The sequence below is a fragment of the Bacillus rossius genome, chromosome 5 (assembly GCF_032445375.1).
Source record: "Bacillus rossius redtenbacheri isolate Brsri chromosome 5, Brsri_v3, whole genome shotgun sequence".
NCBI classification, from domain to species: Eukaryota; Metazoa; Arthropoda; class Insecta; order Phasmatodea; family Bacillidae; genus Bacillus; species Bacillus rossius.
Window position 1 is genome coordinate 31,321,734 of NC_086333.1, and position 22,531 is coordinate 31,344,264.

At 44.4% G+C, this 22,531-nt stretch overlaps 1 protein-coding gene across 1 annotated transcript in view; it reads right to left on the minus strand.

The window, feature by feature from the left end:
* Positions 1–22,531, minus strand: part of LOC134532348 (alpha-tocopherol transfer protein-like) — a 74,984-nt gene that overhangs the window by 17,812 nt on the left and 34,641 nt on the right. Inside the window, exons 2-4 of the mRNA XM_063368774.1 lie at positions 19,880–20,045; positions 8,353–8,512; positions 6,334–6,583 (exon numbers count right to left, since the gene is read on the minus strand). Coding sequence (XP_063224844.1) covers positions 6,334–6,583; positions 8,353–8,512; positions 19,880–20,018 — 549 coding nt within the window. The 5' untranslated portion in view covers positions 20,019–20,045. The remainder of the gene's footprint in view (positions 1–6,333; positions 6,584–8,352; positions 8,513–19,879; positions 20,046–22,531) is intronic.

Sequence of the window (22,531 nt, forward strand, 5' to 3'; positions counted from 1 at the left end):
AGCAGACTACCTACTTAACCTTCCACATGCATCTGCCAGTGAAAATGTAAGCTTACTAACAACCTGACATTGTTTTACATACGGGAACATAATCTTTCTATTAAAACACAACAGAAAAATTTTTGAACACAATTTATATCACTAATATTCACAATGAACGAATGTTACAATTATATTTAACACTATTCAATATCAATCACTGAATTCCTGAATGGGACTCACACGTAGTTCCGCAACCACCAGTACAAATCACTACCAGAGCAACTTCTTCGATATTTGAATCACAAGAATTTCAGAGTGAGAGGTTAAACTATATGAAACGTATTTTATAAAAAGAAGAAAAAAAGTCTTGAAGATATACAAAACCTCGGCCTGGAACTGACGAATTTTATTAAGATACTGCTAAACTCGTTAAATTTAATTAAAAAAGTAGCAGTGATTTTCGGCCTAGTGCTTTTCGATATAGTGCCTTTCGGTGTAGTGTCTTTGGGTGTAGATCTTGTTTGGTTAAGTGCCTTTTGGTCTAGTTTCTTTTGGTCTATTGCTTGTTCGGTCTAAAGCCTTTTGGTCTAGTTTCCTTTGGTCAAGTTTCTTTTGGTCTAGAGCCTTTTGGTCAAGTTCCTTTCATTCATGAGCCTTTTGGTCTAGTGTATTAAAGTCTAGTGTATTTTGGTCTAGTGCCTGTTCGGTCTAGTGCCTGTTCGGTGTAGTGCCTGTTCGGTGTAGTGCCTGTTCGGTCTAGTGCCTGTTCGGTCTAGTGCCTGTTCGCTCTAAAGCCTGTTCGGTCTAGTGCCTGTTTGGTGTAATACCTGTTCGGTCTAGTACCTGTTCGGTGTAATGCCTGTTCGGTCTAGTGCCTGTTCGGTGTAATGCCTGTTCGGTGTAGTGCCTGTTCGGTCTAGTGCCTGTTCGGTGTAATGCCTGTTGGGTGTAGTGCCTGTTGGGTGTAGTGCCTGTTGGGTGTAGTGCCTGTTCGGTGTAGTGCCTGTTCGGTCTAGTGCCTGTTCGGTGTAATGCCTGTTCGGTGTAGTGCCTGTTCGGTCTAGTGCCTGTTCGGTGTAGTGCCTGTTCGGTTTAGTGCATGTTCAGTGTAGTGCCTGTTCGGTCTAGTGCCTGTTCGGTGTAATGCCTGTTCGGTGTAGTGCCTGTTCGGTGTAGTGCCTGTTCGGTGTAATGCCTGTTCGGTCTAGTGCCTGTTCGGTGTAATGCCTGTTCGGTGTAATGCCTGTTCGGTGTAGTGCCTGTTGGGTGTAGTGTCTTTTGGGTGTAGTGCCTGTTCGGTGTAATGCCTGTTCGGTGTAGTGTGTTCGGTGTAGTGCCTGTTGGGTGTAGTGCCTGTTCGGTGCAGTGCCTGTTCGGTGTAGTGCCTGTTCGATGTAGTGCTTGTTCGGTGTAATGCCTGTTCGGTGTAGTGTGTTCGGTGTAGTGCCTGTTGGGTGTAGTGCCTGTTCGGTGCAGTGCCTGTTCGGTGTAGTGCCTGTTCGATGTAGTGCTTGTTCGGTGTAGTGCCTGTTCGGTGTAGTGCCTGTTCGGTGTAGTGCCTGTTCGGTGTAGTGCCTGTTCGGTGTAGTGCCTGTTGGGTCTAGTGCCTGTTGGGTGTAGTGCCTGTTCGGCCTAGTGCCTGTTCGGTGTAATGCCTGTTCGGTGTAATGCCTGTTCGGTGTAGTGCCTGTTCGGTGTAGTGCCTGTTCGGTGTAGTGCCTGTTCGGTGTAGTGCCTGTTCGGTGTAGTGCCTGTTGGGTGTAGTGCCTGTTGGGTGTAGTGCCTGTTGGGTGTAGTGCCTGTTGGGTGTAGTGCCTGTTGGGTGTAGTGCCTGTTGGGTGTAGTGCCTGTTGGGTGTAGTACCTGTTGGGTGTTGTGCCTGTTGGGTGTAGTGCCTGTTGGGTGTAGTGCCTTTTGGGTGTAGTGCCTGTTGGGAGTAGTGCCTGTTCGGTGTAATGCCTGTTCGGTGTAGTGTGTTCGGTGTAGTGCCTGTTGGGTGTAGTGCCTGTTCGGTGCAGTGCCTGTTCGGTGTAGTGCCTGTTCGATGTAGTGCTTGTTCGGTGTAATGCCTGTTCGGTGTAGTGTGTTCGGTGTAGTGCCTGTTGGGTGTAGTGCCTGTTCGGTGCAGTGCCTGTTCGGTGTAGTGCCTGTTCGATGTAGTGCTTGTTCGGTGTAGTGCCTGTTCGGTGTAGTGCCTGTTCGGTGTAGTGCCTGTTCGGTGTAGTGCCTGTTCGGTGTAGTGCCTGTTCGGTGTAGTGCCTGTTGGGTGTAGTGCCTGTTGGGTGTAGTGCCTGTTCGGCCTAGTGCCTGTTCGGTGTAATGCCTGTTCGGTGTAATGCCTGTTCGGTGTAGTGCCTGTTCGGTGTAGTGCCTGTTCGGTGTAGTGCCTGTTCGGTGTAGTGCCTGTTCGGTGTAGTGCCTGTTCGGTGTAGTGCCTGTTGGGTGTAGTGCCTGTTGGGTGTAGTGCCTGTTGGGTGTAGTGCCTGTTGGGTGTAGTGCCTGTTGGGTGTAGTGCCTGTTGGGTGTAGTGCCTGTTGGGTGTTGTGCCTGTTGGGTGTAGTGCCTGTTGGGTGTAGTGCCTGTTCGGTGTAGTGCCTGTTGGGTCTAGTGCCTGTTGGGTGTAGTGCCTGTTCGGCCTAGTGCCTGTTCGGTGTAGTGTGTTCGGTGTAGTGCCTGTTGGGTGTAGTGCCTGTTCGGTGCAGTGCCTGTTCGGTGTAGTGCCTGTTCGATGTAGTGCTTGTTCGGTGTAGTGCCTGTTCGGTGTAGTGCCTGTTCGGTGTAGTGCCTGTTCGGTGTAGTGCCTGTTCGGTGTAGTGCCTGTTCGGTGTAGTGCCTGTTCGGTGTAGTGCCTGTTCGGTGTAGTGCCTGTTGGGTGTAGTGCCTGTTGGGTGTAGTGCCTGTTCGGCCTAGTGCCTGTTCGGTGTAATGCCTGTTCGGTGTAATGCCTGTTCGGTGTAGTGCCTGTTCGGTGTAGTGCCTGTTCGGTGTAGTGCCTGTTCGGTGTAGTGCCTGTTGGGTGTAGTGCCTGTTGGGTGTAGTGCCTGTTGGGTGTAGTGCCTGTTGGGTGTAGTGCCTGTTGGGTGTAGTGCCTGTTGGGTGTAGTGCCTGTTGGGTGTTGTGCCTGTTGGGTGTAGTGCCTGTTGGGTGTAGTGCCTTTTGGGTGTAGTGCCTGTTGGGAGTAGTGCCTGTTCGGTGTAGTGCCTGTTCGGTGTAGTGCCTGTTCGATCTAGTGCCTGTTCGGTGTAATGCCTGTTCGGTGTAGTGCCTGTTCGGTGTAGTGCCTGTTCGGTGTAGTGCCTGTTCGGTGTAGTGCCTGTTCGGTGTAGTGCCTGTTCGGTGTAGTGCCTGTTCGATGTAGTGCCTGTTCGGTGTAATGCTTGTTCGGTGTAGTGCCTGTTCGGTGTAATGCCTGTTCGGTGAAGTGCCTGTTCGGTGTAGTGCATGTTCGGTGTAATGCCTGTTCGGTCTAGTACTTGTTCGGTGTAATGTCTGTTTGGTCTGGTGCCTGTTCGGTGTAATGCCTGTTCGATGTAGTGCCTGCTCGGTGTAATGCCTGTTCGGTGTAGTGCCTGTTCGGTGTAATGCCAGTTCGGTGAAGTGCCTGTTCGGTGTAGTGCATGTTCGGTGTAGTGCCTGTTCGGTCTAGTGCTTGTTCGGTGTAATGCCTGTTCGGTCTGGTGCCTGTTCGGTGTGATGCCTGTTCGTTGTAGTGCCTGTTCGGTCTAGTGCCTGTTCGGTGTAATGCCTGTTGGGTGTAGTGCCTGTTCGGTGTAGTGCCTGTTGGGTGTAGTGCCTGTTCGGTGTAGTGTTTGTTAGGTGTAGTGCCTGTTGGGTGTAGTGCCTTTTGGGTGTAGTGCCTGTTGGGCGTAGTGCCTGTTGGGTGTAGTGCCTGTTGGGTGTAGTGCCTGTTGGGTGTAGTGCCTGTTGGGTGTAGTGCCTGTTGGGTGTAGTGCCTGTTGGGTGTAGTGCCTGTTCGGTGTAGTGCCTGTTCGGTGTAATGCCTGTTCGGTGTAGTGCCTGTTGGGTGTAGTGTCTTTTGGGTGTAGTGCCTGTTCGGTGTAATGCCTGTTCGGTGTAGTGTGTTCGGTGTAGTGCCTGTTGGGTGTAGTGCCTGTTCGGTGCAGTGCCTGTTCGGTGTAGTGCCTGTTCGATGTAGTGCTTGTTCGGTGTAATGCCTGTTCGGTGTAGTGTGTTCGGTGTAGTGCCTGTTGGGTGTAGTGCCTGTTCGGTGCAGTGCCTGTTCGGTGTAGTGCCTGTTCGATGTAGTGCTTGTTCGGTGTAGTGCCTGTTCGGTGTAGTGCCTGTTCGGTGTAGTGCCTGTTCGGTGTAGTGACTGTTCGGTGTAGTGCCTGTTCGGTGTAGTGCCTGTTGGGTCTAGTGCCTGTTGGGTGTAGTGCCTGTTCGGCCTAGTGCCTGTTCGGTGTAATGCCTGTTCGGTGTAATGCCTGTTCGGTGTAGTGCCTGTTCGGTGTAGTGCCTGTTCGGTGTAGTGCCTGTTCAGTGTAGTGCCTGTTGGGTGTAGTGCCTGTTGGGTGTAGTGCCTGTTGGGTGTAGTGCCTGTTGGGTGTAGTGCCTGTTGGGTGTAGTACCTGTTGGGTGTTGTGCCTGTTGGGTGTAGTGCCTGTTGGGTGTAGTGCCTTTTGGGTGTAGTGCCTGTTGGGAGTAGTGCCTGTTCGGTGTAATGCCTGTTCGGTGTAGTGTGTTCGGTGTAGTGCCTGTTGGGTGTAGTGCCTGTTCGGTGCAGTGCCTGTTCGGTGTAGTGCCTGTTCGATGTAGTGCTTGTTTGGTGTAATGCCTGTTCGGTGTAGTGTGTTCGGTGTAGTGCCTGTTGGGTGTAGTGCCTGTTCGGTGCAGTGCCTGTTCGGTGTAGTGCCTGTTCGATGTAGTGCTTGTTCGGTGTAGTGCCTGTTCGGTGTAGTGCCTGTTCGGTGTAGTGCCTGTTCGGTGTAGTGCCTGTTCGGTGTAGTGCCTGTTCGGTGTAGTGCCTGTTGGGTGTAGTGCCTGTTGGGTGTAGTGCCTGTTCGGCCTAGTGCCTGTTCGGTGTAATGCCTGTTCGGTGTAATGCCTGTTCGGTGTAGTGCCTGTTCGGTGTAGTGCCTGTTCGGTGTAGTGCCTGTTCGGTGTAGTGCCTGTTGGGTGTAGTGCCTGTTGGGTGTAGTGCCTGTTGGGTGTAGTGCCTGTTGGGTGTAGTGCCTGTTGGGTGTAGTGCCTGTTGGGTGTAGTGCCTGTTGGGTGTTGTGCCTGTTGGGTGTAGTGCCTGTTGGGTGTAGTGCCTTTTGGGTGTAGTGCCTGTTGGGAGTAGTGCCTGTTCGGTGTAGTGCCTGTTAGGTGTAGTGCCTGTTCGGTGTAGTGCCTGTTCGATCTAGTGCCTGTTCGGTGTAATGCCTGTTCGGTGTAGTGCCTGTTCGGTGTAGTGCCTGTTCGGTGTAGTGCCTGTTCGGTGTAGTGCCTGTTCGGTGTAGTGCCTGTTCGGTGTAGTGCCTGTTCGATGTAGTGCCTGTTCGGTGTAATGCTTGTTCGGTGTAGTGCCTGTTCGGTGTAATGCCTGTTCGGTGAAGTGCCTGTTCGGTGTAGTGCATGTTCGGTGTAATGCCTGTTCGGTCTAGTACTTGTTCGGTGTAATGTCTGTTTGGTCTGGTGCCTGTTCGGTGTAATGCCTGTTCGATGTAGTGCCTGCTCGGTGTAATGCCTGTTCGGTGTAGTGCCTGTTCGGTGTAATGCCAGTTCGGTGAAGTGCCTGTTCGGTGTAGTGCATGTTCGGTGTAATGCCTGTTCGGTCTAGTGCTTGTTCGGTGTAATGCCTGTTCGGTCTGGTGCCTGTTCGGTGTGATGCCTGTTCGTTGTAGTGCCTGTTCGGTCTAGTGCCTGTTCGGTGTAATGCCTGTTGGGTGTAGTGCCTGTTCGGTGTAGTGCCTGTTGGGTGTAGTGCCTGTTCGGTGTAGTGCTTGTTAGGTGTAGTGCCTGTTGGGTGTAGTGCCTTTTGGGTGTAGTGCCTGTTGGGCGTAGTGCCTGTTGGGTGTAGTGCCTGTTGGGTGTAGTGCCTGTTGGGTGTAGTGCCTGTTGGGTGTAGTGCCTGTTGGGTGTAGTGCCTGTTCGGTGTAGTGCCTGTTCGGTGTAGTGCCTGTTCTGTGTAGTGCCTGTTCGGTGTAGTGCCTGTTCGGTGTAGTGCCTGTTCGGTGTAATGCCTGTTCGGTGTAGTGCCTGTTAGGTGTAATGCCTGTTCGTTGTAGTGCCTGTTGGGTGTAGAGCCTGCTGGGTGTAGAGCCTGCTGGGTGTAGAGCCTGTTGGGTGTAGAGCCTGCTGGGTGTAGTGCCTGTTGCGTGTAGAGCCTGCTGGGTGCAGAGAGCCCACCTGGAAGCAGAGCAGGAACCGCCGGACGAGCGCGGGCGGCGAGCGCGCCACGTGGGCCAGCGAGACGCCCTGCAGGTCGCAGACGTACTCCACGCCGAGGCACGACTCGAGCTGCAGGTGCAGGTCCGCCAGCATGAGGCTGCGCCTGGCCTGCGCCTGCAGGTCCCAGCGCGCCGGGTCCGCGTCCAGCAGCCCCAGGAAGGTGAGGCGGCGGCCGGCGGGCGTCAGCCGCGGCACGGGCGAGACGAACCTGCGCGCAGCACACGAGCACATCTCACCAACACTCAGGGGCGTAGCCAGGGGGGGGGGTTATGGGTTCAAACAACTCTCCCCCCCCACTTAGCACCGAATCTTTAATTAATTTATTATTCATCACTCAAACAAATTTCATATTAAAATTAATAAAATTTTTACCACTACAATATTTAAATTAAAGTACTGAAAACTGCTAAAATAGCACTATTTTACACCTTAAAATCAAATTTTTTTTCCGGGAGGGGGGGATCCCCCCGGACCCCACGCATTATTACGGGACGGGTCGGCGGACGGGGGGGTGGGGGGCAATGCTTCTTAACACCCCCCCCCCACCATACACAAATCCTGGCTACGCTACTGACACTACACGCCTTCGTGTACATCTGTCCTATCTGTCCTTTACACTGGTTTAGACTGCATTTCATTAGATAACCTCGAGAATTCACTGCAAGGAGGACAAGCCGATGTCATCTGCCGCCAAACGGTCAAAATATGGACACCATGTAGTATTCCGTGGAAGGAATTTGGTCACGAATTTTCTAAAAAAACTTTTAACTAAGTTTTCTGTGCTGTCTAGACCTTTAAAATTTTACATTATGTTAATTTAGCTTGTTCATAATATTTTTGTGTATTCATATTTGTGGTTCATTCTTCAGGAATTTTCCATGAACTACAGTGTAGATCAGCAATGGTGGTGTAACATCTTAAAGGTATAGTAATTGTTTTAAAACTTTTTAACATATTGCAATGAACTATTCAAAGAACGTTCTGATGACAATCACTTGTAACGATTTTTACTTCTTAGTATACTGCATTTTTAAATTTTGTTACCAATTCAGTTTTTTTTTTTAACAAATGCGTACGTATAATTAAGAAAAGTATATTAGTAAAATTTAAGTTGAAAATAAAGCCGTGGATAATTTAATTACCAATCAAAACTTATTAACTTTGATTCACCGATTGTGTAGCAAAGTTATGCCACAGAAGGAAAATGGAGGAATCGTCGTGATCGGTGTTAGCACTGGACGTTAGCTACATAAACTATAGCAAGATATATTTGCATAGTTCTAGTTTTCAAGCGAAATTGCAGTTGTGGCTAATTAAATACAGAATGACCAATTAGTAACAATTTATGCACTGTAGATTTGCATTGTATGGAATAAAAGTTAAGGAAAATAATGAATCATTAAGCAAGGAAAATTAAAAATATGAAGCATGGTTGAAAAATATAAGTATCAATGAAATCTTATGTTTTATAAATAAAAGGCCACATGTAGTCATATAAATGCTTTTATGAAATACCTTACCACTTTTATTTTAAAAAATAAATTGATTTTTCTAAACATTAACATAAATTAAATTTTCTAGTTCAAAAATTTTACTTGCATTTTTAAGAATTCCTAATGAAAGGTCTTGCAATACAAGATTTTAAATGACATATTCGTGTGTTTCTTATAAACAGTAGAGGGAAAAATTAAATATTTATTAATCTGTAGTTACTAAATAATGTTTTACATTATTTAAAATATTACCTTAATATGACTTATCGCAAAAAAAAATTGTTTTAATGAGATTTATTTCTTCTGCATAAAAATATGTTATACTACCATTAAAAACCAGATTTCATAATGATTAGTAAACTTAAGTTGACAAAATGATTTTTTTTTTTTTTTAGATAAACAATAACATTTATTGATTTGATACTCTGCTATTTTATTTCTTTAAACAAATATAATTTTTTTCAAATTTAATGATTTTACTTACACTGTTTTTGACATTTGAACTACATCACTGTCTAATGGATCACGATTGCTGTATAGTTCGGGCACTGCTCCCCTCACTGTGTAGTACATGTCCAAGACTGCCTTGCATTTCGCCAGCCTGTACTTACACCCGTACAGGAACCTCTCCAGCCAGACATCATCTAGGACAAAAAGATTTAATTATAACAAATGTAAAGTAGAAAACGATTTAAAATCCGCGCCTCGCTCATGTTCAACTTCTGCGTTTCGGAATTTTTCGGATTATATTCTCTAAATTTTCTTAATAAATTTTTTCACTTTTCATTAAGTCTAGTCTAGATTTTTTTTTGCGTAATAGTAATAACACAATTCTGCAATGTTTAATTCACGACAATTATGGTACTAATGGGTGTGCTCGTGAATTCATGGGATAGTTCTACGATAGGCGTGTTATTATATGAGCGTGTGGCGACATTGTCACTATTCGCGCGTGCACAGGCGTAGCAAGAGACCGTTTGCGAGGCAGCGGCGGCAACACGTGGGAGACAGCAGTGTTTTATCGCAAGAAGCGCGAGACACAAGTTGTTTGCGAGCTCACAGCTGGCGGACCTTCGTCGGTCTTATCGCTGGAACAGTCCCAGGTCTGCATGGACCAGAGGAGCCTCCTTTGTCGGTCTTATCGCTGGAACAGTTCCAGGTCTGCATGGACCAGAGGAGCCTCCTTCGTGGGTCTTATCGCTGGAACAGTCCCAGGTCTGCATGGACCAGAAGAGCCTCCTTCGTGGGTCTTATCGCTGGAACAGTCCCAGGTCTGCATGGACCAGAGGAGCCTCCTTCGTGGGTCTTATCGCTGGAACAGTTCCAGGTCTGCATGGACCAGAGGAGCCTCCTTCGTGGGTATTATCGCTGGAACAGTCCCAGGTCTGCATGGACCAGAGGAGCCTCCTTCGTGGGTCTTATCGCTGGAACAGTCCCAGGTCTGCGTGGACCAGAGGAGCCTCCTTCGTGGGTCTTATCGCTGGAACAGTCCCAGGTCTGCATGGACCAGAGGAGCCTCCTTCGTGGTTCTTATCGCTGGAACAGTTCCAGGTCTGCATGGACCAGAGGAACCTCCTTCGTCGGTCTTATCGCTGGAACAGTCCCAGGTCTGCATGAACCAGAGGAGCCTCCTTCGTCGGTCTTATCGCTGGAACAGTCCCAGGTCTGCATGGACCAGAGGAGCCTCCTTTGTCGGTCTTATCGCTGGAACAGTCCCAGGTCTGCATGGACCAGAGGAGCCTCCTTTGTCGGTCTTATCGCTGGAACAGTCCCAGGTCTGCATGGACAAGAGGAGCCTCCTTCGTGGGTCTTATCGCTGGAACAGTTCCAGGTCTGCATGGACCAGAGGAGCCTCCTTCGTCGGTCTTATCGCTGGAACAGTTCCAGGTCTGCGTGGACCAGAGGAGCCTCCTTCGTGGGTCTTATCGCTGGAACAGTCCCAGGTCTGCGTGGACCAGAGGAGCCTTCTTCGTGGGTCTTATCGCTGGAACAGTTCCAGGTCTGCATGGACCAGAGGAGCCTCCTTCGTCGGTCTAATCGCTGGAACAGTCCCAGGTCTGCATGGACCAGAGGAGCCTCCTTCGTCGGTCTTATCGCTGAAACAGTCCCAGGTCTGCGTGGACCAGAGGAGCCTTCTTCGTGGGTCTTATCGCTGGAACAGTCCCAGGTCTGCATGGACCAGAGGAGCCTCCTTCGTGGGTCTTATCGCTGGAACAGTTCCAGGTCTGCATGGACCAGAGGAGCCTCCTTTGTCGGTCTTATCGCTGGAACAGTCCCAGGTCTGCATGGACAAGAGGAGCCTCCTTCGTGGGTCTTATCGCTGGAACAGTTCCAGGTCTGCATGGACCAGAGGAGCCTCCTTCGTCGGTCTTATCGCTGGAACAGTTCCAGGTCTGCGTGGACCAGAGGAGCCTCCTTCGTGGGTCTTATCGCTGGAACAGTCCCAGGTCTGCATGGACCAGAGGAGCCTCCTTTGTCGGTCTTATCGCTGGAACAGTTCCAGGTCTGCATGGACCAGAGGAGCCTCCTTCGTGGGTCTTATCGCTGGAACAGTCCCAGGTCTGCATGGACCAGAAGAGCCTCCTTCGTGGGTCTTATCGCTGGAACAGTCCCAGGTCTGCATGGACCAGAGGAGCCTCCTTCGTGGGTCTTATCGCTGGAACAGTTCCAGGTCTGCATGGACCAGAGGAGCCTCCTTCGTGGGTATTATCGCTGGAACAGTCCCAGGTCTGCATGGACCAGAGGAGCCTCCTTCGTGGGTCTTATCGCTGGAACAGTCCCAGGTCTGCGTGGACCAGAGGAGCCTCCTTCGTGGGTCTTATCGCTGGAACAGTCCCAGGTCTGCATGGACCAGAGGAGCCTCCTTCGTGGTTCTTATCGCTGGAACAGTTCCAGGTCTGCATGGACCAGAGGAACCTCCTTCGTCGGTCTTATCGCTGGAACAGTCCCAGGTCTGCATGAACCAGAGGAGCCTCCTTCGTCGGTCTTATCGCTGGAACAGTCCCAGGTCTGCATGGACCAGAGGAGCCTCCTTTGTCGGTCTTATCGCTGGAACAGTCCCAGGTCTGCATGGACCAGAGGAGCCTCCTTTGTCGGTCTTATCGCTGGAACAGTCCCAGGTCTGCATGGACAAGAGGAGCCTCCTTCGTGGGTCTTATCGCTGGAACAGTTCCAGGTCTGCATGGACCAGAGGAGCCTCCTTCGTCGGTCTTATCGCTGGAACAGTTCCAGGTCTGCGTGGACCAGAGGAGCCTCCTTCGTGGGTCTTATCGCTGGAACAGTCCCAGGTCTGCGTGGACCAGAGGAGCCTTCTTCGTGGGTCTTATCGCTGGAACAGTTCCAGGTCTGCATGGACCAGAGGAGCCTCCTTCGTCGGTCTAATCGCTGGAACAGTCCCAGGTCTGCATGGACCAGAGGAGCCTCCTTCGTCGGTCTTATCGCTGAAACAGTCCCAGGTCTGCGTGGACCAGAGGAGCCTTCTTCGTGGGTCTTATCGCTGGAACAGTCCCAGGTCTGCATGGACCAGAGGAGCCTCCTTCGTGGGTCTTATCGCTGGAACAGTTCCAGGTCTGCATGGACCAGAGGAGCCTCCTTTGTCGGTCTTATCGCTGGAACAGTCCCAGGTCTGCATGGACCAGAGGAGCCTCCTTTGTCGGTCTTATCGCTGGAACAGTCCCAGGTCTGCATGGACAAGAGGAGCCTCCTTCGTGGGTCTTATCGCTGGAACAGTTCCAGGTCTGCATGGACCAGAGGAGCCTCCTTCGTGGGTCTTATCGCTGGAACAGTTCCAGGTCTGCATGGACCAGAGGAGCCTCCTTCGTCGGTCTTATCGCTGGAACAGTCCCAGGTCTGCATGGACCAGAGGAGCCTCCTTCGTCGGTCTTATCGCTGAAACAGTCCCAGGTCTGCGTGGACCAGAGGAGCCTTCTTCGTGGGTCTTATCGCTGGAACAGTCCCAGGTCTGCATGGACCAGAGGAGCCTCCTTTGTCGGTCTTATCGCTGGAACAGTCCCAGGTCTGCATGGACCAGAGGAGCCTCCTTTGTCGGTCTTATCGCTGGAACAGTCCCAGGTCTGCATGGACAAGAGGAGCCTCCTTCGTGGGTCTTATCGCTGGAACAGTTCCAGGTCTGCATGGACCAGAGGAGCCTCCTTCGTCGGTCTTATCGCTGGAACAGTTCCAGGTCTGCGTGGACCAGAGGAGCCTCCTTCGTGGGTCTTATCGCTGGAACAGTCCCAGGTCTGCGTGGACCAGAGGAGCCTTCTTCGTGGGTCTTATCGCTGGAACAGTTCCAGGTCTGCATGGACCAGAGGAGCCTCCTTCGTCGGTCTTATCGCTGAAACAGTCCCAGGTCTGCATGGACCAGAGGAGCCTCCTTCGTGGGTCTTATCGCTGGAACAGTCCCAGGTCTGCATGGACCAGAGGAGCCTCCTTCGTCGGTCTTATCGCTGAAACAGTCCCAGGTCTGCATGGACCAGAGGAGCCTCCTTCGTGGGTCTTATCGCTGGAACAGTCCCAGGTCTGCATGGACCAGAGGAGCCTCCTTCGTCGGTCTTATCGCTGAAACAGTCCCAGGTCTGCGTGGACCAGAGGAGCCTTCTTCGTGGGTCTTATCGCTGGAACAGTCCCAGGTCTGCATGGACCAGAGGAGCCTCCTTCGTGGGTCTTATCGCTGGAACAGTTCCAGGTCTGCATGGACCAGAGGAGCCTCCTTCGTCGGTCTTATCGCTGGAACAGTCCCAGGTCTGCATGGACCAGAGGAGCCTCCTTCGTCGGTCTTATCGCTGAAACAGTCCCAGGTCTGCGTGGACCAGAGGAGCCTTCTTCGTGGGTCTTATCGCTGGAACAGTTCCAGGTCTGCATGGACCAGAGGAGCCTCCTTCGTCGGTCTTATCGCTGGAACAGTCCCAGGTCTGCATGGACCAGAGGAGCCTCCTTCGTCGGTCTTATCGCTGAAACAGTCCCAGGTCTGCGTGGACCAGAGGAGCCTTCTTCGTGGGTCTTATCGCTGGAACAGTCCCAGGTCTGCATGGACCAGAGGAGCCTCCTTTGTCGGTCTTATCGCTGGAACAGTCCCAGGTCTGCATGGACCAGAGGAGCCTCCTTTGTCGGTCTTATCGCTGGAACAGTCCCAGGTCTGCATGGACAAGAGGAGCCTCCTTCGTGGGTCTTATCGCTGGAACAGTTCCAGGTCTGCATGGACCAGAGGAGCCTCCTTCGTCGGTCTTATCGCTGGAACAGTTCCAGGTCTGCGTGGACCAGAGGAGCTTCCTTCGTGGGTCTTATCGCTGGAACAGTCCCAGGTCTGCGTGGACCAGAGGAGCCTTCTTCGTGGGTCTTATCGCTGGAACAGTCCCAGGTCTGCATGGACCAGAGGAGCCTCCTTCGTGGGTCTTATCGCTGGAACAGTTCCAGGTCTGCATGGACCAGAGGAGCCTCCTTCGTGGGTCTTATCGCTGGAACAGTTCCAGGTCTGCATGGACCAGAGGAGCCTCCTTCGTGGGTCTTATCGCTGGAACAGTCCCAGGTCTGCGTGGACCAGAGGAGCCTTCTTCTTGGGTCTTATCGCTGGAACAGTTCCAGGTCTGCATGGACCAGAGGAGCCTCCTTCGTCGGTCTTATCGCTGGAACAGTCCCAGGTCTGCATGGAGCAGAGGAGCCTCCTTCGTCGGTCTTATCGCTGGAACAGTCTCAGGTCTGCATGGACCAGAGGAGCCTCCTTAGTGGGTCTTATTGCTGGAACAGTCCCAGGTCTGCATGGTCCAGAGGAGCCTCCTTCTTGGGTCTTATCGCTGGAACAGTTCCAGGTCTGCAGGGAACTGAGGAGCCTCCTTCGCCGTCCATCCTTCGAGGCCATCTTGTGGGGAAGTAAGTTCGGCAGCAAAGGCTACCTATCTGATAAAATTATTCTAAAGGTTTTGAATGACCCTTGTATTAAGACAAAATCTTATTTTGGGATTTAACAGCAAAACAAGTTTAGAACATCTTTTGTTTTAAATTACAGCTTTTGTAAACTTTAGTTTATACATCTGCTTTTTCTGTATCTAATTACCTTTTTGAAGTTTACTCCATTAATGAGTGATAAATTGTTGATTTACTTTCCCCTTTTCAGTTTTTATTCAAATAAATAGTGTAAGTGAGACATTAACTTTGTCGGCTAAGGAAGGCGGTTTGTTAGAAGCTTATCCTGCTTGCGCAATTTAGGTATTGCTGTCAGTTAGTAACCTTGAACTGCCTGCTAATCTTATGGGAAGCCAGCGAACTTTGTTTCTGAATTCGATTTGGCCATACATCGTTACGATTGTAAAAAGTTTCCTTTAGCAGAACTGCATGTCACCTTTTTATGCTGGCGTGTATGACTTTAAGTGAGTGAGCACAAGTAAAGTTGCTGATTTACTAATTTTACTTTTTTTTAGTGAACTCACTCAATTTTCCTTGTTATTCGCAGATCATTTATAACGGCCATTTCACCTTCAACTTGTGGACGAGTGGTAATATAGATCATAACTGGTGATTTAAGTAAAAGGTTTCTGATGAAAAGAACTGATGGATTTTTTTAGCTCTTGAAGCAGCTCGTTTATGCGGCCAACGACACTCATAAATACACCGAGTATATTCGCGTTTCATTTGTTTACAAACTAAATAAGCATTAATTTTACGAATGAAATAACCTGTACCGTGGTTGTAACTATTTTGTTAATGACTGCAGACACGAGGCAATTTTCGGCAGAGTCATTGATGTTGTAGAGGGACACGATAGCCGCGAGTCACAGCAAACACATTTGTTTATTATTTTCACATTAAAATATAATTGACTTATTTATGTTAAAAAATTTTTTTTATGTTATTTTTTCATTCATGTTAAAAATTAAGCTGTATAATATTTTTGTGTACATAACTGCTATTAACATTCAAAGCAGTGATGTGGTTGAGGAAAAGTGTACTTAGTATAAGGTATTTGATAACGATTCAGGACCAAGACGGTTACCTCCTACATTTAGCTTTTTTTTTGTTTCTTTGCCTATTCCGATAGGACTGCAAATTTAGACATGGCTATTGCAAGCTCTCTGCGGGTTTTTTACATTAAATATCCTAGAGACAGTTGATTATTGTTATTTTTATTTGTTGAGCCCTGTTCTCAACATAGACAAATTTGGTTTAGCATCTAAGAAGAATACAACGTTAATATATGAAACTCGTATTTTGACATTTGAAAGGAAATTAAAACTAGTATCAAATAGTTTTGTTTAATTTTATGTTTTTTAATTCCAGAAATTATTAAAATGTAAAAAGAGTATTCTACCACATGAAAAAACTTTTTAAAGTTTGTTCAGTATCTCTTCTTGCCTATATAAATGCAGTGTATGGCAATAAAAGTGCAATTAATAGTTACATGAAATTTTACCTTTTTTAATACGTGTATATTTAAGTCATTAAAAAAAACTAAAAATTTGTTTCTCGTAACTTAATATAAAAAAATACACTAAATGAATTGGTGTGTACAACATTAGCTAATATTGTGATTATTTATTATAGTTCCAAATTTTTTTCTGTGTTAGACTTTTTGCAGAAGTGCACTAATATTTTTTCCATGTAACATTCTTAAGGTAGAAATACATACACATTAATAAAAAGATTACAATTTTTACAAATATTTTTTATTTAAAGATATTTAATTTTTAGAATATTAGTGATTAATAATATATAAATGATACATAGTTGAATTAAATAAATTAATTGTCTGTATAAATACATATTTTTTATATGTTCCTTTGGAAAATATCTATCTTGAAAAGTAAAATTATAATGCACATATGAAAATAAATTATTTTTACTATTCGATTAATTTATTAAGGACGTACAAAGCGTTCGGCAATATAAATTTCGCTTAAGAATTTTACCTTCAATATTCTTAATGTACTTTCTATCAGAGTTTTTTAAATATTATTAATAAGTATTTATAAATATAAGACCATTTACAACATAACTATCTTGTACTAAGCTAGATTAAAAAATATACATAATTTTTTAATTGGTTGGGAAAATTTTTAGTAATATAGGTATTATATAAGCATACTAGCAAACCCGGCGAACTCCGTTTCGCCACCAGATAGCTTCGTTTTATGTAACATTTCGTTTGGTGATTAAAAGATGAAGAAAAATTTTTTTTGTTTCATATTTGAAAAGGAAAATTTTTATTTCATTTCACAACAGTAATGAATTCATTTCGATTACAAAAATGAAGTGTTATTCAGTTGAACTTCTCTAAGTAAATGAAAGTGAATCCGAAGTAAATACTGAATCGAAGCGTTATACGTGTCCGCAAATTATCCGTTTCATTGAAGTGCTCTTTGGTAAACCACATTTTTTGTTTTTTGGTCTGACGTTAACACAAACATAGCGGATGGTTTCCCAACTCGTGAACACGCAACGTATAACTGCCCATGTGAAAAACAATGATTTTATAAATTTATTCCGCAAACACTAAGCGATTGGCCTTGCGACTAAGCGATTGGATATTGTAACGCATCGTACAAACGATGTGTCTCGTTTACACGATGCATGATATTGCTTCTTCGCTGAACAACAATGTCTCGCGATTTAGTTGGATCGCCAACAATAATTGCAGCAACATCATTAACGGTGGGTGCATTGAATCTTCGCACATGTTCACCTGTTGGGGTACAATCCGCTCTTATGACAAATTTGTGCGTATCCGATGGCATTCGTTCCAATGCTGTTTTGAACATATTAACCACAGCATTATTAGCGTAAAAAAATGCTTGCAACTGTTCAATAATTCGTCTCTTTAACTGTTGTGTTCCCTGTATATTGCACCGCACATTCAGCTGATCCACCATCGACGAAATGAAATATATTTGCAGAAATTGATGCGGTTCATCTGGTGTTGGCACCATTGAACCATGCAAATGATATATTTGTCCTTGTATCTGTAATTGAAAACAATCATTTGTTTAAGAATACGGTGTAACTTCTGATCGTGTGATGGTGTAGTGTGTGTGGTGTATATGTAGTTGTTATGTATTGCAATTCATTGTGTTGGTGTGAGTGATACTTTACCTTGCAAGTCGGCATGAAGCCGCCTTCTCGAATGATATTAGCTCCAAAGGAAGTCATGCGAAAGCAGTTATTGTATTCAAAGATGTGTTGAATAAAATGGCTGGAATCGGGATCACTTCCATCGAACAATGGTTTCAGTGGCTGTGGTGGTGTAAGTAATGGATCCAGTTTGACTTTTCCACTTGCGCAGCACAATCCAGCCGTTTCTCTTTTGAACTTTAACGCATTGCAATATCGGCACATAGTCGTCATTGGTCCAATATCTAAATTTTCATCATCACTGTAGTTCGCAGTGGGATCATATTGGAATGCCAAGCGATTGTATGATGCCAATGATCTTCGTGTGCTCACGCGTTGTCTCAATCGGGCATTTTCTCTTATTATATTTTGTCTTTCTTCGCTTAAGTTCTGTGAATACACTTGTTGCTGTCTTGCATGTCTTGTGCGGCGGCCGATGTTGGCACGTCGTCCTCTAGGCATTTTGGGCTATGGACAGAGTGGTGAATTTAACCTCAAATGCACGATCCACATAATTTACACAGTTCAACTTACGACCTTAACGACAAATGCCTGCTGTTGAAATTGAATAAAAATTTGCACAATATACGTTATATGTTTTTTTACTTTTTTTTCACAATTTCACAGTAAACACAATACCGGTTTGTCACATGAAATTAACTGAGCAGAGAACAATGAGTAGTTGATTTGATGGTTTCCAATTGAAATGTTAGGAAACGAATAACTTATTTTTTTCTTTTTTTTTTCACAATTTCACAGTAAACACAATACCGGTTTGTCACATGAAATTAACTGAGCAGAGAACAATGAGTACTTGATTTGATGGTTTCCAATTGAAATGTTAGGAAACGAATAACTTATTTTTTTTCTTTTTTTTCTCACAATTTCACAGTGAACACAATACCGGTTTGTCACATAAAATTAACTGAGCAGAAAACAATGAGTAGTTGATTTGATGGTTTCCAATTGAAATGTTAGGAAACGAATAACTTATTTTTTTTCTTTTTTTTCACAATTTCACAGTGAACACAATACCGGTTTGTCACATGAAATTAACTGAGCAGAGAACAATGAGTAGCTGTCAAACAATGTAACACGCACCGGCGCCATCTGTTGGTTTGTCCTGAATTTGTCCTGAATTTTCTTTGCTATAAACCTCACGGAGCCCGAGACCTTTCCAACGACTGCAAAACCGTGGAAATCGGTTCGTGCGTTCTGGAGTTATAGCGTCAGGAAGGAAAACCCGACTTATTTTTATATAGTAGATTTTCAAATATTATGTTTATAACGCAGTTTTGTGTACGTATTTATTCAAAATAAAATGATTTTCTTAATGATGTTATACTTAATGTTATACTTAATAGGTTAATCAATATCAATAAATAATGTGTGCATAGAGTCCACGCGCAACAGAAGTGAAACTTGTTGCTTATTTGTCATGGATATAGATAAATAATTACTATTTTTTTATAGCACAAGATATAAAAATTGACAATAGTAAGGACGCGGGTATGATCTCAAATATATATATATATATTTCCATAAGAATATATTCATTGAAAATTCTTCGAAATAAAATATTCACTAACATTTATTTCGTACATTTCAAACAAACTTTGATTTTAAAGTATTCTTAAACTTAAAGCTTGCCGATAATTAAATCGTTTATGCAGCTTAACTAATTGTCCAAATGGACGTGTGTAGTCTGACGTAGGTATCTAACTTATGAAAGTGACAAAATATCATACAAATACGACATTTTTGAGACACAGACACACACAGATACATTCCAATAGAGAAATATTCAGGCCTCTTAATCAAACTTAACATATCTACACACTTGTGGGTTCGTATCTAAAATACTGTGTGTGATTTAGTTAATCAAAATTATATTTCATGAAAAATAATTACTCATGTCAAACTAAAGCGTGAAAAGCTTTATACTATCAGAAATATTTAGTAACACAGCTAAAAACTCACATAACACTGTTTGAAAATGCTGATTTAAACAAGTAATTAAATTAGGTAAAAATACATAAATGAAAGAACCTAATTTTCTTTCGAATATGACCCGTGGACGGTGCATAACAATAAGCTAAAACTTCGTTGTGTTGCCCTCTGTTCAAATACTCTCTAAAGTTGGGGTGGCCTCAGGCGCAGACGGGTCCCTACCGCCGCGACCCGCCTATCCCTGCAGCATGGCAGGGTTCAACCTGAGCCGCACGCCGCCACGTGGAGCCCGCTCAAGGCTGCTCCAGCGATCACCGCCCGCGCCATCAGCTCCGGAGATGGTATAGCACGACGTCCACCCCCAAGAAACAACCGCGCACATGAAAGTGCACTAGTGAGTTAGTGCGCAAGTGCGTGAGAGCCCGAGAGCGCAAGAGCGCTAGAAAGCAGGAGCGCATGAGTGCAAGAGTGCAAAGAGGTTAAGAGTACAAGTAATGCGTCTTTTCTATCTTTCCTTGCTGTCTTCTCTACCGGTTCAGCTCCCACGTACCTAAATATTCCCCTCCTCTTCCGATTACCCCGCCACATACCTAACTATTTTCCTAATGCGTTCGAAATTTTCGTAACCCTCGAATATTGTCACCCTCTCAGCAAAGAAGTTTCACTTACAAATCCATTTGAAAACACAAAGAGCCAAAATTTTGCAGCAATTGTAGTATTTTTATAAACGTTTGCAAAATATTTAATATTATTATTTATACATATATATATATATATTTAAATAATAAATGATTATGTGTTTAACAATTTCATTTATTCATGCTTTGTATAAATGCAGTGACAAACTATTATTGAGTTTATTATGAATATTTATAACCTATTTTCCGCATTATAGTCAATAACTTAACATTACTTCATACATGTTCAATAATATATTATTTTTTTGTTTGCTTAACACTCACCATTTACTGGCGGTAAGTGTGGTTGCTTTGCAAGCCAGTCCTTAATGTGTTGTACATCCCGAGCAGTTGTGTCTGGATCTTGATACAGTGCCTCTTTCAGCTTCTTCTGGGTTTTTGGAGATGGTGGTAGCAGGGCCATATTTGTGTCTTGGTTTGGATCTTGACGCTGAAGAGCAAATTTATGGAAGAAACATTTATTGTAGTTAACATTTCATACATCCACTAGAGTAATTTGAGAATCACAGGGTAACAGAAACAAGTACCTAGGTATTAAAGTTAACGAGTGTAATGTATGAAAATTAAGTATTAAATATTTCTCCATGAAGTGTGGTTAAAAATATTTTTTTTTACTAAAACATTTTTACAGCCGGTTGCAGATGGCAGCAGCGCAGGGTTTCGTATACTTTCCCATATCTTTTTTAATGTTTATATTCGTTTACATACTTTTTCATATTCTGCTGCTTACTTTTGCAAAATTTACTTACATGACCAAATTTTTCCATACCTTTGCATATTTTTTGCATAGGCTACAACCGCAACTCAAAATTCGCCACTCTTAACTCTCAACTCTGAAGTTGGATCCAATTTTAGCATTAGAATTGTGACAAATTGTTAAGATTTTGCATATCATAAACTGATTCATCTATTCTTAGTTTCAGTTGAAGACATGGCCAAACACTAGTAAAAACTAAAGGCCTAAATTCAACGGATGATAAAGCGTATTACAAATATTTGTATAGGTACTCTTTCCTTTTTATTTCCATCTTATGTATGGAGTTACACTTCTAACGCACGTGGTGGGGACGCAGCATGTTTTTTAAACCCTGTGCCATCGTGAATTATTCACTACATACATTACATACCTAACACACGCGTTACAAACTCACTTCCATTACCCTGTGAATCTGATATCATTCACCAGCTGTAAAAGTGTTTCACTTAAAAAATTTATGTTTGGTTTACTGCCTACTTTCAAACTCCAATAAATATTTCGCCGTTTTAATAAGTGAATTCAAGTTAAAAAATCCCAGCTCATAAAATGTGGGGGCTGACAATAGGTTTCCCGAGTGTATGGCCGGAGCGATCTTCATAACTACAAGATTATTACTTTTCCAAGTAAAAGCTTGCTACAACAATTACGTTATTGCATTACTGTACGTTATAAAACCATCAAATTTCATAATGTTATGATTCTAATATGACGTTTATTTTGTGAGTTAAGCCTATGTAATGAGTGAATCACGGATTTTGTCATAATCCCACAAAATGATTGATCTGTAAGTACTGAGTTCATAATAAGGTGATTTGGAGTCCACTATTAATTTAAATTGAACGATAGAGTTCAACGTTATAGAAAGCATTAAAAAATTTTATTGATATTTTTTTGTAAATTATTTCATTTTTTCATGTAATTTTTTTGTTACATTTCTGTCCATTAAATACACAATTATTTAACGCTAAATTTTGGCTGAAATTGTTGACTAATATCTCAAAAACTTAAACTAAATTAAAAAATATAAATTTTTATTCCTTAAATCTCTCATAGAAAGAACAACAAAAGATAATTTTTAACTTAATTTAGGCTTGATAATATTAAAATAAACTTAAAATTAAATTTACTCTCTTATTCACCTTTTTGGAAAAATAAATATATACCCTTTAATTTGTAATTATTTATGAATATACATAAACAGTTTATACCTAAACCTTCAAAATATTCAGTAACACATTAACATAATTGAAATTTCAAACTTAATTGTTTTAGAACTCTAAGTGGCGGGATTTAGAGCAATGTCAAGATCTGTTTAGTGTATTATTTATACACTATATTTATACTTTAGTTTGTTTAAAGTGAGGCAATATAGCTATATATATAACGTAATTACGTCTTCCGCACAGTATACGGAGTAAAAATTTCAGCAAATTGACATATATAATAAAAAGCCCTACATAAAAAATATTATAGCTTTAAATCTCAATAATTAGCTTTAGATGGATAATTTTTTAAGTACAAAACAAAATTAACGCATGCCCATTCCTTTATATGAAATATATAGAAAAGTAGAATAACACACTACGTTATTAAAAATGTTTGTTAATCATGCTTGAATTTTTTTCTTCCCGCTTCAAAAATCCTTTCAACCACATTAGGGGACAAATTTTAAAAATTTCCGAAACACGTGAGTAGTATAGAATAGGGGCTCCGGGCGCAGGCTTCAGGCTGAGGAGCGAGGAGCTGACCGAGCTCTGACGTTACGTCCATCTCTGACGTCACGGCGGCCATCTTGGATGAGCATAACGAGACACAGCGTAACGGGACAAGTAGTACCATGACTTTGACCTTGACCTTGACCCCGGCGGCCATTTTGTGGCGCCATCTTTAAAACTAGCACCCCACTCACTCATGATGACATTTTCGTCACGGCCGCCATATTGATTATTTCTGTTCCACTGGAGGCTGCCATCTTGGATACCGTCGACTTTGTTTCTTTTGTTTGTTCCTAGATAGCACCAGTGTCGCTCTTGATTTTTTTCTGTTCCACTGGAGGCCACCATCTTGGATACCGTCGACTTTGTTTCTGTTGTTTGTTCCTAGAGAGCGCCAGCGTCGCTCTGTCAGATAACATAAGGTCGATGTTCCATTACCTTCCA